General features: G+C 43.2%; 1 protein-coding gene across 12 annotated transcripts in view; it reads right to left on the reverse strand.

Moving 5' to 3' along the window:
* Positions 1–2735: 2735 nt before the first annotated feature.
* The window catches only part of KAT6B (lysine acetyltransferase 6B), a 207573-nt gene continuing 193157 nt past the window's right edge, over positions 2736–17151 (reverse strand). For all 12 annotated transcript variants that reach the window (XM_054503667.2, XM_054503664.2, XM_054503662.2 and 9 more), the window contains 5 exons: positions 14361–14592; positions 13889–14048; positions 12928–13293; positions 9912–10203; positions 2736–6658 (listed from right to left, as the gene is read on the reverse strand). In XM_054503667.2, the coding sequence (XP_054359642.1) occupies positions 4107–6658; positions 9912–10203; positions 12928–13293; positions 13889–14048; positions 14361–14592 (3602 nt within the window). In that variant the 3' untranslated portion in view covers positions 2736–4106. The remainder of the gene's footprint in view (positions 6659–9911; positions 10204–12927; positions 13294–13888; positions 14049–14360; positions 14593–17151) is intronic.

Raw genomic sequence — 17151 nt, forward strand, 5'->3', positions numbered from 1 at the left:
ATTAACCCAGAAAACGGACGGGACCTGCCGAGATGGGGAGGGAAATGAGGGCTAACTGATCTAGTTTCTCGGCGGTGCTTTAACACTGAGATGGGGTGGACCAGAGCAGGAATGGGGGAGCGGTCGGAAATCACCAATTCGGTTGTCATGCAGATGTACAAAAGGTGTCCCAGGTCATTTGACGTGGCATCTAAAGCTCAGAGGAATGTTCACAACTGGGGATGTAATTCCGGGTGTCACCTGCAGAGAGGCGGAATTTGAAGTCATCAAACTAGATGAGATGATGAGAGAAAAGAGAGAGAACACTCCCGGCCCGAGTGTTGCAGAACATCAATGTTTATAGCTAAGCCTGGGTGGAGGAGGAAGGTCCAGGAAAGGGGATGGAGAAGGTAGAACGATGGAAACCTGGGTACAGAGAAATGGAAGGTGCTGCTTCATAATGTAACAGTACTTGTACTTTGAGTATCTAAGATTGATTGTAGACCAAGGCTTGCTCGCAGCCACAAAGGGATCTGTATTTATATAGCACTTAACAGTTTTTACAGCAACATGTATTCATTAGCCAAGCCTTTAAATCAGAGAGGTGACAAGTTAGGGCCTTTCAGAATACAGTGTCCTAGAAAAAAAGAGCTGGGATTTGGAAAGACCTGGGTTTGTTTCAGCTCACACATTTTAGCTGGGTGAGTTTGGGTAATTAATGTAGCTTAATCTGAGCCTCAACATCCTGATCTGTACATTGGAAAGAATGGCCCCATTTCCTGCACAGGGTGGGCGTGTGGGAGGAGTTTGTGAAAGCTTTGTGACAATATTGTGAGTCATGACTTCTAAAAGAGAATGTTGGTGAGGAAGGCGGATGCCCTCACACCTGGGTAGGCACCACTTGCAACTATTAAAAAGTGAGGCTGGCAACTGACCACCACTTGGTACGTACGACTCTTATAAATAATAGAACACAGTTAGGGTTTAAATGATGTGGCCTGTTAATGAATCTCAATCTAATGATGTATTCCAGCTTTGATGAATCCAAGTTCCTGTTTCGCCAAATCCTTGGCGTCACATTCAGATGTGAACTGATTTCTCTAGTGAGAGTGGGTGAGGTGGAGGGCAGAGTATTCTGAGGCCATCTCAGATCAGCAGTTTCCTTCCTATGCTAAGCCTTTCTGTTCCATCAAGAATGTTGGGACTGGGGCCAGCAGGGAAGCTCCTAGTCCTAGCTACGCTGCAGTCCTTAAGGAGCCTGGGCAACCGAGGTGTCCCTGGGACTGTTCTTAGATTAGGGTTTGGCAGGTCTGGGGCAATGATTGGGACTCTTCCACAAGCTCCCTTAGAAGGCTGTTAGGCTGGCAGGGTATGGGAACCCAGACATCGCACAAACCACAAGGTGTGATTAGCAGGCCATGGCCAAAGGGAACACAGAGGGGGATCTCAGCCCCCAGAGAATCTCAACCCAAGAGGAAAGAGACAAAATATGTGACAGGTTGGAGCCCGTTGGGGGCTCTGTGTAGCCTCCCGATCAGATTGCTTCCAGGCCCCAACCCCACCTCCAGGGCTCAGGGAGCCTCTTGCCCGATGTGTGGCCCACTGGGCTGCCCAGTCCTTGGCCACTCCTGAATGGACGCAGCGTTGGATTCGTGCAGGCATAGACCACCACTTCCCACTCTGAGGATGGCTGATAGGTTTCTTTTCCTATTAGCATAGCAGCTTAAATGGATCCTTTCCCCTTGTGCTGACGGCCCTTCAGACGTGTCTTCTTGGAAGCCCTCCCTCAGCTGTTACATATATTACCCCCATTGACTTTGCAGTTGAGGAAGGAAGGGACTAAAAGATAAAATTGTGACACTAAACCCAATACACTTTGTAACTGTGAAAGAAAATAACGACAAGGGTGAGAGTACAAGGCAGAACTCCACTGGGCACCCTCCGTCTGCACAAGGCCTTTTATTCTGGTGTGTATGCTCTATCCTGCCCTTGCACGATTTTGGGTCCACTTGAAGGCTTATGTCTATGCTTTGTAAAACATCTAATTTTTTTTTTGTGTTGAATCAACAGTGCAAAAGCAACTTTTTTCCTCCACAGGGTAGTGACCTGCTTAACAGAGGAGTTGCGAGCACACATGTTCAGACACCTAGAGAGCTTTATGGGCTAGTTTCACACGGGTGCTAGGTCAAGCATTCATTTCTAGACTTGTTGCTCAAATAACCAAATTCAAGCAACACTCAGAACTTTCTCTGAACGCTATACTTGTGAATATTCACTTTTGGCAGGGGGTCTAAACTTTAGACTCTAAAGAAAACATACAATTAATCATTCACAACAGAGCAAAACGTTCACACTTTTTAAAAAGAAAATGATTTTTCAAACATACAATCCCAAATTGGGTGCTTTTTTGGGTATCAATCTTTATAAAAAGGAAATTTGCTACCCTGGTGCGAGGCTTGGAGGGATGTTTCTACAGACTGTGCGAGTGAGGCAGCTGGATATTTGTGCGGGATCTCTTTGCAAATGAAGATCAAAGTCCAAAAGAAAAAAACAATTTCACTTTATTTTAAAGACAATGATTGGCATACAGAAGGTATGCACTCGCATAAAATAAACTTTCATGAAAAGCATTAAAATCCATTATAAATTAATTTATTAAATAGGTATTTGGTATATGTGATGGTTTTATTAGATATTACTCTTATTTATTGCCAACCCCTCCCCCAAAGTCAAAACAAATCAGAAAATCCCATAACTCCAATTTACACTAAATAATTTATTTTCCCAAAATGTGTATGTGTTCTGAGGCGTGACACATGATACAGTTCCATTGGTCATTCTCTATCAATCATAATATGACAGGACACAAGAGGCTAAAAATGGCTCATCATAATTTATTTTATGTTAAAATGTACAGCTTTTTTTTGTTTGTTTTTTGTTTTTTTGAAGTGACTGACTAAAAAGAGAACAGATAAATACAAGAGTGTCGCTGGATCCTATTTTATACAAGGATTACGCCTCTCCTGCTTGGCCCTTACTGTCACCCTGTACAGGTACAAAGGCTACAAAAAAGGAAGCAATATAAACAGACACAAATAACTTTTTTGCTTTTTTACATGCGATTTGTAAGCTTAGTTTGAGCTATTCACAAGCTACTTTTCTATTTTTCCTTAAAAAATAACTCCAATATTTTATAAAGATAGAAAAATCTACAGATGGAATGAAAATGTAAAGTTAGAGGCATTTCCATAAAATAGCAACTTTACACCAAATTCACTATTTTTTTTTAAATCCTGCCAAGTATTTGGACATACATGAAATGTTTCAAAACCTGACAGATAAACACTGAGATATGCTTCATTCAATAAACAGAAGTCTGCATTTATAAAACAGAAAGCTGCCTTTTTTCCCCAAAGAAATCTGTCACCAAAATGGAAAAGGGTCTCAACTTTACACCAAACATTTAGCAATAAAACCCTTTTGACTAACCAAATGGGAATAGCTTTTATAGCTCTTTACAGTTTTATAATTAACAAAAATATAGTTTTTTTTAAAACCCTCAAATTAGGGCACCCTAATCAAGGCAAAAAACTTAAGAAATGGCTTACTGTTAGCACAACACTTGTACAGTACTACAAAATGCACTGTCACTAACAAAGACATTAGCGGCATGCTGAAGTGTCACCTTAAACAAAATATACAATAACTGAAATGCTAAAGGCATTTACATGGAGTGGACAGGGAAGGGAAAAAAAAAAAAAGCTCTAGGTTCAATATTAAAACAGATAATTTGGGGGGGCTTGATATCCACATTGTTTAACAGAAGCAGGCACAACAAGTGGCTGCCTCCAAATTGTAGTCCAAAGAGAGGCCTTCCTTTGCAGAGAATTTTATATAAAAGTAACAGAAATGAAGGTACCAAAAAAAAAAAGGAAAAAAAGAAAAACAACTTGTATAAGGCTTTCTGCTGCATACAGCTTTTTTTTTTTTTTTTTTAAATAAATGGTGCCAACAAATGTTTTTGCATTCACACCAATTGCTGGTTTTGAAATCGTACTCTTCAAAGGTATTTGTGCAGATCAATCCAATAGTGATGCCCCGTAGGTTTTGTGGACTGCCCACGTTGTCTACCTTCTCATGTAGGAGCCATTGAGAGACTGTTTGGACATGCCTGTGTTCATGTAGCCGTGATGTCCGGGGGCTGTGTACATCATGTTACCGTGGGGTGGGGTCTGCATTGGCTGCTGGGCATATGGCTGGGTGCCCATCATGCCCATCTGCATCTGCATAGGGTATTGGGGCGTTTGATTCATATAGCCATGATTGCTGTGGTAGCCACTGTTCATCATTGGCTGGGACATGCTGTACCCATTCATGGCGTTGAGAGTGTTCATGTTCATGTTCACGGAGTTGACATTGTAGGCTGGGGCTGGCATCAGGTTCACACTCATGTTCATGCCTCTTTGCATCGTTAAAGTCCGTGCAGGACCCTGCATGGCTACAGTCTGGGAGCGCCCATAGATTTGTGACTGATGGGTGGCAGCGGCTGGTGACAGAGACGCTGACTTGGTTCTCATGGAGACGTGGCCCTTGCTGGCAATCTGGGTTTGCAGTCTTTGGCTGTGAGAGATGCCAATATTTGATGCAGCCATGTTCCGTTGCAAAAGAGGAGGCGGCAGATTCATTGGAGGAGGAGTCAGGTTGGGGGGTGGGGTCATGGTAGCTTGTGCTTGGGGTCCCCCAGGGACGGAGTGTGGAGACTGAGAAAGCTGAACAAGCCCTGTGTTACTTAATGGTGTGGACAAAGAGGCACTGTTTGCATAGGAAGTCACAGCAGCGGAATGGCTGTAAGGCAATGAATGATCAATAAGTGTATTAGTTAACTGCTGCAGTTTGGCAAGGCTGAAGGTGGCTGACGGCTGTGGGTAATGCCCAGCCCCAAAATCACTCTGACCCATTCGCTCGTATAAGCCAATGTTGGCGTTGCCCGTCTCGGGGATTTCAGCCAGCTGCATGGGTGGGGTGAAGTTAGCAGCCATGCTGCACTGAGCCAGCTGCTGGCTGCTGCTCGGAGGCCTCTCCACCACACAGCCTTGAGGAGACTTGACGCTGCAGGTCGGAGGGGAGCTGATGCTGGTTTGCTGCAGCATGCTGCAGCTCCCGCTGATGTTGGACATCTGCTGGGTGACAGCACAGCTGCTCTGTGTCAGACTGCTGGAGGTGAGGTTGCTATAGGAGCAGCTGTTCTGTGAAGAGCCGTTTCCACAGATGCTGCCTCCCATAGTAGAATCGTAGCTGCTTGGGTTTTCGTAGTTCTCAGTTGTGCTCTCGATACTGCCCAGGTCACTAAATCCACTGTCTACGACTTGCTGTGAATGATCTGAAACTGATGGGACATCCATCATGGGACTGGTTTCCATGTTCTGCAGAGATGGCACTGAGATGGCACTTTGATCTGGGCTGATTTGGGCATAGCTGTTTTCCAGAGCAGGGACACTTGGGCTGTTGACAGAACGTACGGACTGGCCAGGATGGGAGTGGACAGATGAAACCGGGCTACTGTGGTCCGACTGTTGGCAATCGTCGAGCGTGGTGGCAATCTGTGGACTTTGGTCTGCACGGGTGTAGTTCTGTAGGCTTCTACAGGCCTCTTGAGTCTCGGCACAATCCTGAAAGGTGTCGTCCTGTTCGCTGCTCTCCTGGGTCAAAGACTGAACTGCCTGGACGGTCTCAGAGTCGATTTCCATGGTTGCTGGGTTTCCCTCTTTGAACTCTGTATCGACTTCTTTGCTGTTCTTTTGGTCCTGCTTCTGTGCCTGTTCTCCTGGGGGTGGCTCCTCGTCAGATTCGGGTACAGCTTCAGGGTCCCCAGCAAGCTCCTTGGGCTCACTGTTACAAGAAGCTGTCAGGTCGACACCACAGTCCATTAAGACCTCTGGGTTCGAGTGACCAGGCTGCACATTAAGGTCTAAAAAAGCCTCCTGGTTTTCCAGTACTTCTTTGAAGCTTTCTCTGGGCAGCTCTTCCTTCTCCACTTCAGCAGACTCCATGTGGCTGTCATCCTCGTCATCCGCATCATGGTCCTCGTTATGAGACGGCTCTTCATCCTCTTCCTCCTCCTCTTCGTGATCATCCAAACGTGCAGAGTCTTCTTTTTCCGTGGAGATTTCTGGTTCCTCTTTTTCTTGGCTTTTAGCACCATCTGGATCTTTTTCCACATTTCCTCCTTCTTCTTCTTCTTCTTCCCCTTCCTCTTCTTCCTCTTCCTCCTCCTCCTCCTCTTCCTCTTCCTCAGGTTTGATGAGATCATCTTCTGGTTTTTCACCTGGTGATGTGTTTGGACTTACAGGGGCACATGTTTCTTCCCTTCTGTTTTCTTCTTGAGGCAGCAGGGCTTCCCCAGTTTCCTTGACCTCCTCCTCAATCCTGATGGGACTGGGGCTGGTTTTTCCTTCTGAAGTCTCCTTCTGTTCTTCCACTGTTACCTGCTCATCAGGCTCCATGGGTGTTTCTGGCGGGGTGTACAAATTCAGTTTAAATCCGGTCTTCCTCTCTTTGTTTTGCCTCCACTTAGATAGACCTCGCTTTGTTCCTTTTGGCCACACTTGTTTGCACTTTAGAGGTTCGGGATTGTCTTTACTGCCTTCTTTCAAGTTACTTGAATCATCATTCATATTGTCTTAGTGAAGAGACAAAAAGGGGAAGGAAGAAAAACAGTCTTAGAAAGCATAACCATGGGCAACTTGAATTCATTCCTCTAAATTAATTAGCAAACACTGCTTTCAATTTGGCATGTTAAGAGTTGATGGTAAAGACATAATCAAGGCTAATGTGTAATAATATTGTGGTATAAACCAAGTAAATAATCTAGGCCTGGGAAAGTAACATATTGGGAACACATGGATATAGGCAATGCTAATGTGCTTATTTGAGTTTAATGAACAAGACATTCTCTGATACAAAAGCCTAGAGTTCCACAGTGTAAAAAAAAAAATCAATTTGAACATTTACAAATTAGGAAATATAGGGGAAAGGAATTAATGCTAGCTTATATACAAATCATTACGGTCCTGGAAAAATGACTAGAAGCCTTAACTCTCATATCTACCTAGAGAAAGTAAACCTCTGTTTGTGGACATTTATAGGATGTAAATGATCTTGGAGGACATGATTTATTTACTTTGATTTGAATGTTCTCTCTGGCATAAAAATAAGCTGTGTACCTCTGAAACAAATCAGTAAATAACTAAACACCCAAAACAAATGCATTTGTAATCATCATTTTTAGGATCATCATTTTTGCATGATACAAACTACAATGTAATTACTAGCAAATTCCTGAACATTTAAAATACAGGTATTCTTTTTAACACTAATTCTGTCCACACTGAATTCTAGATCAGTATGTTGCTGATGTAAGGTTTGCATATTAAAGACACTTAGAAACAAACCATAATTGTGAAGTTCATTTCAGTTCAGGTGAGCTTTTTACTGAACCTATATGCACATGTTAATATAAATGTAAATATGTGCATATTTATATAAGCAGATGAATAGCTATATACATATTAATAAATATATATTAATAAATATATGCATGAAGCAGCCAAGTATTCTTAAGATCTTTAGATTACACCAATCTTCTAGAATCAGTGGTCAATTTAAAGGAAAAGCTTTATATAGAACAATAGTCTTATTAGAAACTCTATTTTGGAGAATAAAAATAAGATCTCACAATCATCATAAAACAGATATCCCTTCTGCCAGAAGACAGTGAGTTCTAGTCCAATTGGTGGATAGCAGAGTAAGCATTGGCTGATTTAGGTAATAAAAGGATGACAGATAAACTTACCTGCAAGTATTACATTCAAACCGACCAGCTGAAAAGAACACATATGTGATGTAGAATGGTTCCTTGAGAAGTGCCGAGTACCATGCCCGAGTTAAGAGTCATCTCAGGACATTTCTATTCACAATGGCAGGTAATAGCCATGCCAGTGCCCCCGGATTCCACATTCTTTTTATTTTTGAGACGGAGTCTTGCTCTGTTGCCCAGGCTGGAGTGCAGTGGCATGATCTCGGCTCACTGCAACCTCTGTGTCCCAGGTTCAAGCGATTCCCCTGCCTCAGCCTCCCAAGTAGCTGGGACTTACAGGCATGCATCACCACGCCCGGCTAATTTTTTTGTACTTTTGGTAGAGATGGGGTTTCACCATGTTGGCCAGGCTGGTCTTGAACTCCTGACCTCAGGTGATCTGCCTGCCTTGGCTGCCCAAATTGCTGGGATTACAGGCATGAGCCACCATGCCTGGCTGGATTCTGCATTCTTATTCTACATGCTACTGGACCTACCAGCTTTTGTTGGAACACCTCCCAAAATCAGAAGATGAGTTTTCTGACAATTATTTTTAAGAAAGAAGGACATCCTGAAAGGAATCAGGCATAATATGAGAAGACAGCCAAGAAGGGGAAATAAAGCTCATTCTCACACACAAAATGATCGCTCACTGCAGTTTGTTGTTATTTGTTTAAAAAAAAAACAAAACCCAAAGAATAAGGCTTGGTTTCTTTATACCCAGGGTAAGAAGTCATTCCTTCAGCAAAATACTGTATGCAGGAACAGCATTTCTGTGAACTAAGAAAATCAAGAAGATGCTTGCATATATTCTTAAAACTGTGGCTTTTCAAAAGCTAGAGTGATCCTGTGGTTCCCAGGGAAATGAGATGGCCTGTTCCCCAGATTAGAGTAAAGTTCTGAATAGAGTCATCTCAGCCAGGGAATACAGTATACCATAAACCCTCATGATTCAGCTGGGAGCACACGTTCTCAACCTGACAGGCAAGGATGGGTGCTTTTAAAGACGATTCACTGGTGTTCAGTATATTTTTTAGAGGATGGGGTAGAGGTGTCCCTGTCAACTTAAAAGGAAAGTCAGTTTACTGATTTCTATGTTATGCAATATTATCAAAGCTAATATTCATGTGTGGGTAAGTTTAGATGGTTCTGTTTTTTTGAGAAAGGGTCTCATTCTGTCACCCAGGCTGGAGTGCAGTGGCACGATCATGGCTCACCCTGAGCTCAGGTGATCCTCCCACCTCAGCCTCCCAAGTAGCTGGGACCATAGGCGCACACCACCACTCCTGACTAATTTTTGTATCTTTTGTGGAGATGGGGTTTTGCCATGTTGCTCAGGCTGGTCTCAAACTCCTGGGCTCAAGTGATCCAACTGCCTCAGTCTCCAAAAGTGCTGAGATTACAGGTGCACACCACTACATCTGATTAATTTTTGTATTTTTTGTAGAGAAGGGGCTTTGCCATGTTGCCTAGGTTGGTCTCAAAGTCCTGGGCTCAATCGATCCACCTGCCTCAGCCTCCCAAAGTGCTGGGATTACAGGTGTAAGCCATCACGCCCAGCTTAGTTTAGATGAATCTTTATAGTAGTATATACTACGACACTACTGATTATAAGATGTACTATTGATTTACTAATATTTGTTTTCCAGGAAAAAAGAAATGATTCCATTCAATGCTCACATTGATAATAATATATACCTTGATTTCAGAAATAACTAAATGTGAAAAAAAAAAGTACATATTAGAATCAAAGAAATGTAATGTGTTTCTTACCAACAGACTTCAAAGTTTTTGGGGATAAGCCAATTTCTGGTAAGTAAGATGAACCCACCTAGAGGAATGTTCTGGCCTTAGAAGTTGTTTAACATAAAATCCAATTCCAGGAAGAAGGGAGAGAAGCTTGTAAGGATGGGAAAGGGCAGATGGGCACTTGCTCCAGGTGCATCAGCACCACTTCCCAGGTGCCTCAGCAGCACTTCCCAGGTGCCTCTGGGCATCATGCCAGAGGCCTGCTCTTTGTCACCCAGTCAGATACAGACATTCTCAAGGGTGAGGTTTTTATCATTCCTCTACTTACTTCTACAAGGGTCAGCATTCTTGAAGCAATGATTGTCTTTTCCTTCCTCTTCCTCTGTTTGTCTTTTCTTCCCAGGCTGATGTTGGAATGCTTTTCTCAGGACTGGCTTCCTGCCATCTTCCTCCACTTCAATCTCACAGGTAGGCTCCAGCTGTGGCATTGGCCTCTCTTCATCTGAGTTGTCGAAGGGCTCATTCAGTACTTCTGTCGTCTCTGAAATGGTCTCTGTTGTTACACTGCTGTTGATCCTCCTGCGTTTACGACCCCTTTTCTTCTTTAGTACAAAAGGCCTCTGAAATTAATTCCAAACATAACACATAACAGCTCATGAGAAATTAAATGGTTGAGTCGATATGCAGTAGACATGTACTGAACGCGTGTCTGAGAATCTTACACGTAGAGACTTCTGTAATGCCTTTGTACTTAACCTTCCATTTGATGTCTAACATCCCTCTCAGGCTCCAACTACACAGGCAAGTGTTTTCCAAATAAAACAGTTGTTTACTCAAGCAGATGCTTTGAGAGGGAACATCCTAGCAGCTTGACTAGAGATTTTAAAAACTAAGCTTTGCTTTTCTAGCATATATTTTTCCAGTGGTACTTGCTGGCTTCAATATTCCTCACATCACAGACATTAAGGTCATCATAAACTCTAATGTCTTTATAAATGGTGCCGTAATTAACTAGCCACTGGGTTAACCCATTTAATACTTGATAACTCTTGAAGGAGCACCCACTATGTGGACAGCACTGGGAAATATGATACAAGACCAACCTACTTTTTCTCATTCCATAGGACTTCAGGGCTATGAAAAGGAAAGGAAAGGTACTTGAAGAAAGGATTACTGTTTAAAATGTTAACAAAGTCAAGTATTGGTGGCTGCTGAGATGTGAACAACTGATAACCTGGCAAAATATTTTAATAGAAGGCATCTAAAAATGTTAAAGACATGCCAGATGTCTTATTTGTATGATATAAAAATATTTTTTTCTTTTATTTTTCTTTTTTGTAGAGACAGGGCTTTGCCACGTTGCCTAGGCTGGTCTCGAACTCCTGAGCTCTAGTGGTCCACCCGCCTTGGCCCCCCAGGATGCTGAGATTATAGGCGTGAGCCACCGCACCTGGCCTAAAAATATTTTTTCTGTTTGCGCTAAAGGTTGGCACAAATGACTCTCCATAATTGTAATTATAAAATATTTTTCCCCCAGCAAAAAAGTTTTTAATGACACAAAATTCAAATAGAGGAATAGCAGGTAGATTTGCTGCTAAGATGTAATTGTTGCCCTCCAAATTATTGAAAATACACTGCAAAGAAGGGTTCAATAGGCTTGGTTAAAAGCTAACCTTCAGGTAAACTGTATTCAATAATAATTATTATTATTTTAAAAATATTTATTTATTTTTTATAGAGACAGAGTCTTGCTTTGTTGCCCAGGCTGGTCTTGAACTCCTGAGCTCAAATGATCCTCCTGCCTCAGCTTCCCAAAGTGTGGGGATTATAGGCGTGAGCCACTGTGTCTGGCCTCCAAGAATTCTTGTGTCTTACTTTTGTTAACGCTCTGAATGCTCACTGAAGCACACACGTAGCCAGTTAATCATATTCTATAATTTAACATTTACGGTTATTATTCCCCCCAGTCTGCCTGCCCTCTTTAATCCACGAGAATTTTCCCTAATATGAGGGAAGCCAAGCTAGAGAACTGGTTTTCTTCAGGTTGAGTCCAGTTCAGATCATGCCTTGGATGATTCTGGTTTTTGATAGTTTTAGAACAAGTTTCTTTTATTATATACACAACACATGAATACACACTCCTCCTAAGAAATGGAAACATTATTCTTAAGCCTGAAGTCTACTTTGTGAGATGCTCCTTTCTACCACCTCCCCATGGAGACCCTTCCAGAAGACTGCCAGGCCTAGAAGAGCGCTGAGCTGCGAGTTAGAACAGCAGGTTCCCTAACAGATGCCACATCAGATGGCCTTGGGGCAGAGCCTTAGCTTGTATTGTGATATCTCTATCAGTCTTGGCTCTCCTCTATGTCCCAGATAGATACTGAAGACAAAGATATCAGATCTGGGTGAACAGTTACCTAAAAACAAAGTCAATTCTTTACTTTCCGTACCATTGGAGATGATATGGTCTATCTAGAGACACCACTGGGCTACTAAGATCTGAGGAGATTCAGTAATGCGCATTCGGCCACAAATGCAAAATATCACCATCAAAATTCAGGGCCTAAAATGCTTTCTAACAATTCTGTGCCAAGAACAAGAGAAAGAAACAGCATGAAGAGCACTGGGCTTGGAGTCTTTTTGTTTTGTTTTGAGACAGAGTTTCGCTCTTGTTGCCCAGGCTGGAGTGCAATGGTGCGATCTCGGCTTACTGCAACCTCTGCCTCCCTGGGTTCTCCTGCCTCAGCCTCCCGAGTAGCTGGGATTACAGGCGCGTGCTACCATGTCTGGCTAATTTTTTGTATTTTTAGCAGAGACGGGATTTCACCACGTTAGCCAGGCTGGTCTTGAACTCCTGACCTCAGGTGATCTGCCCACCTCGGCCTCCCAAAGTGCTGGGATTACAGGCGTGAGCCACTGCGCCCAACCCAGGCTTAGAGTCTTGAGAACACGCATTTGGTTCTGCTTCCATCTCTAATGAGTCATATGACCTTAGAGAAGTCTCCTGGCCTCTAGGTCTTGGAGGGTGGTTTAAGTGCTCTCTGGGGCCCCTTTCTGTTCCCATAAACCTCAGTTACTCTACTGCAGACCAGCAGGTGACAGAAACTATTAGACTAGGAGGCTGGCCTGTCCCTGGTTTCCTGTCACAGCACTAACAAACCTCAAAAGTAAACATAATCATGACTGTGAGATAAACGATTATGATATATGATCAGCGGGACTGGGTACACATAAACTACGACTAAAGAACAGAGAGTGAAACAAATACTAATAGACAGAATGTCTGCAATGACAAATAAGATTTGATTGAAGGCGACTCACAGAAAATCTAAACAGACACCTACCTTTCTCTTTATGGCAACTGACTGTGGTTTCGTCAATCTTGGGGGAGAGCTTTGAATATTTTCTTCTTCTTCTTCTTCTTCTTCTTCTTCTTCTTCCTCCTCTTCTTCCTCCTCTTCATCCTCTTCCTCTTCCTCCTCCTCCTCTTCCTCCTCCTCCTCGTCCTCCTCCTCCTCTTCTTCACTGCTCTCTTTAGACAGCTCCAGCAGCTGCCCTCGCTCCCCTGTGACTGGCCGGCTCTCCGGGGAATGCAAATATTTATTTTTCGATTGTACTTTTGCAGGTGATTGCCTACTGTTAGCTCTAGTTGACAGGATTTCTTGTTCCTCCTTCTCCCAGCAGCTAGCTTGTTCCATTAGCCGCTCAGCCTAAGTGGGGAGGGTAAAAATGGTGGCCAGTGAGAGGGCAGTTACACAGCCAGAGCCTCTGAGGATCAATGGCAAAGTATCTCTAAGTCAGTTCTGATCAGGACAGCCAGCCAGCCAAGCACATTCCAGCTGCATCATCTCAGGAACCTTTTGCATCAGTTAGGATAACAAATCAAAGAAGATTGGGTTTCATGGGATATTTAGCAGTATTAATGATGCAGCGAATTGATTTGAGTCCTTTATCACTACATTACATGCTCACTGGCATGGAGCACTTTAAGCAAGTTCATAAACACAAAGAATCGATTAACACTGCAGCCTTGGAGCTCAGCACCGAATTTGATCTGATTACATGCTCTCAGTAGTGAAAAATGCTGCTTTGTAATCAATGATAAATGTTTCATTTTTCGTACTCAATTCAATAAAATTATCATGTCTTACCATGCAACCTCAGTTAGGATAAATTAGTGCCATATCATTTCACATGCTATCTCTACATAACCAAGCTTTTGACAACGATCTTAATGACTTTCTTAGCTTAAGAATGCTACAAGATTGAAGTTACACAACTTAGGATGATAAAGACAATCATTACCTCTTTCTCAGCTTCTCGCTCTTCTTCAGACACTGCAGCATTAGAAATTAAAATTGGGGTCCACCTCAGACTGTCTGGATCAAGTTCATTGGCTCTGGAACAGGTTTTCAGCTTTTCCATGTGGCTCAATATCAACTTTTCCCGTCTAATGATGACAAATCTGTAATGTGATAAGGCAGAACAAGATGTAATCACAAGCTGAAATTTCACTTCAGCTTCACATACGGACATACGCTAGCACTAACGTTATCTGCATTAGGAAAAATCAGAAAGCACCTCAATGAGAGGGTACAGAACACTGGAATCCAACCAGCAAAAAAGTGTCATTTCATGTGTTATTTTTAGGAGAAAAGGTTTGATAATACTGTTAGGGAACCTCAATCTTTAACTGGAATGAATGCACCTATCTCCAGGGACCCTTTCTGGTGTGGGATGCCTGAGCCACGGAGCTGCCCAGGGTTCCAGGACTCACCTGCCATCTCTCTTGTCGATCATGTGGAGGTGCTGTAGAGTGGTGGCAATGTCATGTGGGCACATGCCCGTCGCTCTGCTAATTGCCTTGATGCTGATGTGCCTCTCATGGTGGTGGTAGAGATACTCCAAGATGACGCTCTTCCAATATGCCAGGTAGGAGAGACGGCCCAGATCGGAGAGAGGCTTTTCAGGAGAACCTGCTTGGCCTTCTCTTCTAGAAAGCAAATAGCCTAGGGCAGAAAAAATAAATGGGCATTCCTCACTGTGGCATTCCCAGAACTTAGAACAGGAGCCACTAGAAATAATATGAGTAGTGACAAGGTAAAAACATCACAACAGAGAAGTGCGTTCGCTTTAGGCATGTAGCCTCTTCCCAGTTATAGTGATTTGATCTCCGTGAAGTTTGTGCTCCTGAATGTTTGACAGTGGCACTCTAAGTCAATTCACGCAGCTAGAAGCAGCATTCCAAACACATATTGTGGCATATTTAACAAAGACTAAAAGCTATGGTTGAAGACATTACTCCTGCTAAGTCTCAACATCTAAGTCTCCCACAGCTTTAGATTCTTTCAAAAACGAAATGTCAGGCCCTTACTCAGAAATCCTGTCGAGGGACCACCCCCAACATTAATGGGCAAGTTGTTTTCCACAGGAAGGACCTAATGACCCTTTGACAGCTGGGTCTTAATAAAAAGAGAAGGACCTCTGTTGACTCAGAGTCTATATTGCTTGTTACATTTAACTAGCAGGTTGATCTGAAGCTTTGTTTTAGGACTAATAAAAGAATGTCTTTCAAGTCAACTGCTGCAACTCCCATCAGCTCCACTAGCTCTATTTTCACCTTTTTCATAGAAATTAATTTACAATCCAATCCCAGAACATTGCTCCTACAAATTAAGACAAAACAAAACAAACTCCTTAAAACAACCTATTGCATGTATGCTCAGAAAATCCCCGAGCATCTTAAGCTTTTGAACGCATTTTACAGCATTACTGTGAAGGTTCCTTGGCAAAGGAACTTTAAAAATGAAAAAAAAAAAAAAAAAAAAAGAAACCAGCCCTTTAAATCCACTTGAAGGTAATGAATGAAAGCTGGCGGCTGTCTCGGTAATTAAGAGCCACTTATGGAGTAGAAAAGAAATGCTATAAGCTAATGATGTCTACCTTGCTCTAATTATCTATTTCAACAGCCTCACCTTCATGAACTTCCTAAGTTTAAACAAACATCAACCACATACGGTAGGTGGCAGCAATGACAAAATCATACTGCTCCATAAACCACCCAAATCTTCAGCATTTTTCTTCTTTATCTACATTTCCAAAATGGCTGCATTCTCAAGAATTTTCTCAATTTTAGGGTTATTTTTTGTTAAAGAAGAAATCAATGCCTCTGATGCATTTTCCTGTGTCTCAAAATCACTGCAAATACAGTAATGCAGAAATATAAAACAAGAATCCAGCCTGAACCCTCGAAGGGTATAATCACAGCATTTTGCATTTTGATGGCTTTAATCTCAATGCCATTATGAAGAATAGGCATAAATTTAACTTCAGGTTTTGCTAAGGTCTTTTGACTTATTTGTCTCTTTAACCCATGTTTAAGTGCAAAGTATTTCATTGAATGCAAACAAGCACTGCAACATTTTACAGTGAAACCACTGTCTACATGTAATTTGGCAGCAGACTGGGGCTTTCAATAGCAGTGTGTCAGGAATGCTAACACAGTGATGGCCACTGTGCCGAAGCCAGCCCATATTGTGTCCTGTCAACACGAAGAAGAGCTCTCTATGTCTCTGTGTTGCCAGAGTACGAAGGGAGCCCACACCTCAGAATACAGAAAATTGGCACATCCGTCACCTGCCTCCAAAGTGCTTGGCACATGCTGAGAAATGTACCCAGGAGGGTGAGGGGTCCCAGCTTTGTACTCCTGGGGGGTGAGAACCATAGAGCCGTGGATATAGAACCATCCCCTTTTGTCCATGAGATCCCACAATTAAAAGTCCCCTGCAGTGAGTGTGAAAGTCCCCAGGTCCTCTACTGGTGCTTATTTGAATCCAGCAGTCAAGGACAGAAAGCCCCATTCCTCTCAGCTTTGCTGAAAGAATTCTGTACAACCAAAGTGTTCATACCAAGGTGGTATGTGCCCCCCATACCTTATGTCCCCCACTATGATGGGCCAACTTACCCAGAAGCACATGTGTTCCTTTGTTCTGTCTCCCCGCTACAGTCCCTAATCTGGAAGGCAGCAGCAGCCAGCATCAGAAAACCCACGCTTTCCGCAGCTGTTCGTGCTTTCACACCCTGAAGTGGTGCACACACACCCTGTCAGGGCCTGAGCCTAAATGGGTTAGGCCACTCAAACTAGCAGGCAACTTGGGGTCCATGGGGAGCATTTAGGCATAAACCTTTTAGCACCTGCTACTCCTACCATGTTAAGTGGCTGTCTCCTGGGACACTCCCTTGGACATAGACTTCAGGCTATGACTGATAGTCACGGAAGAGTCCTGGGGAGGTGGCAGCAGGGTGATCAGCCCTGATGGGCGTGGGTACACTGAAAGCCCAGTGGTCTTTTTCAGCAAACACCCTTGCACTGTGCTTGCAAAGGCCAGGAGAAAGCAGGGAGTGGCCAACACCTGCCAGGAGGCCATGCTTCCCTGGGTGCTGGAAAGAAGACAACTGCAAACCCAAGCTCCAGCCACAGCACAGCAGGTGGGTGTGCAGGGATGATGTGCACCAACACTGCAGACTGCACTGTGCTTGCAAAGGCCAGGAGAAAGCAGGGAGTGGCC

Source organism: Pongo pygmaeus, chromosome 8 (assembly GCF_028885625.2).
Source record: "Pongo pygmaeus isolate AG05252 chromosome 8, NHGRI_mPonPyg2-v2.0_pri, whole genome shotgun sequence".
NCBI lineage: Eukaryota > Metazoa > Chordata > Mammalia > Primates > Hominidae > Pongo > Pongo pygmaeus.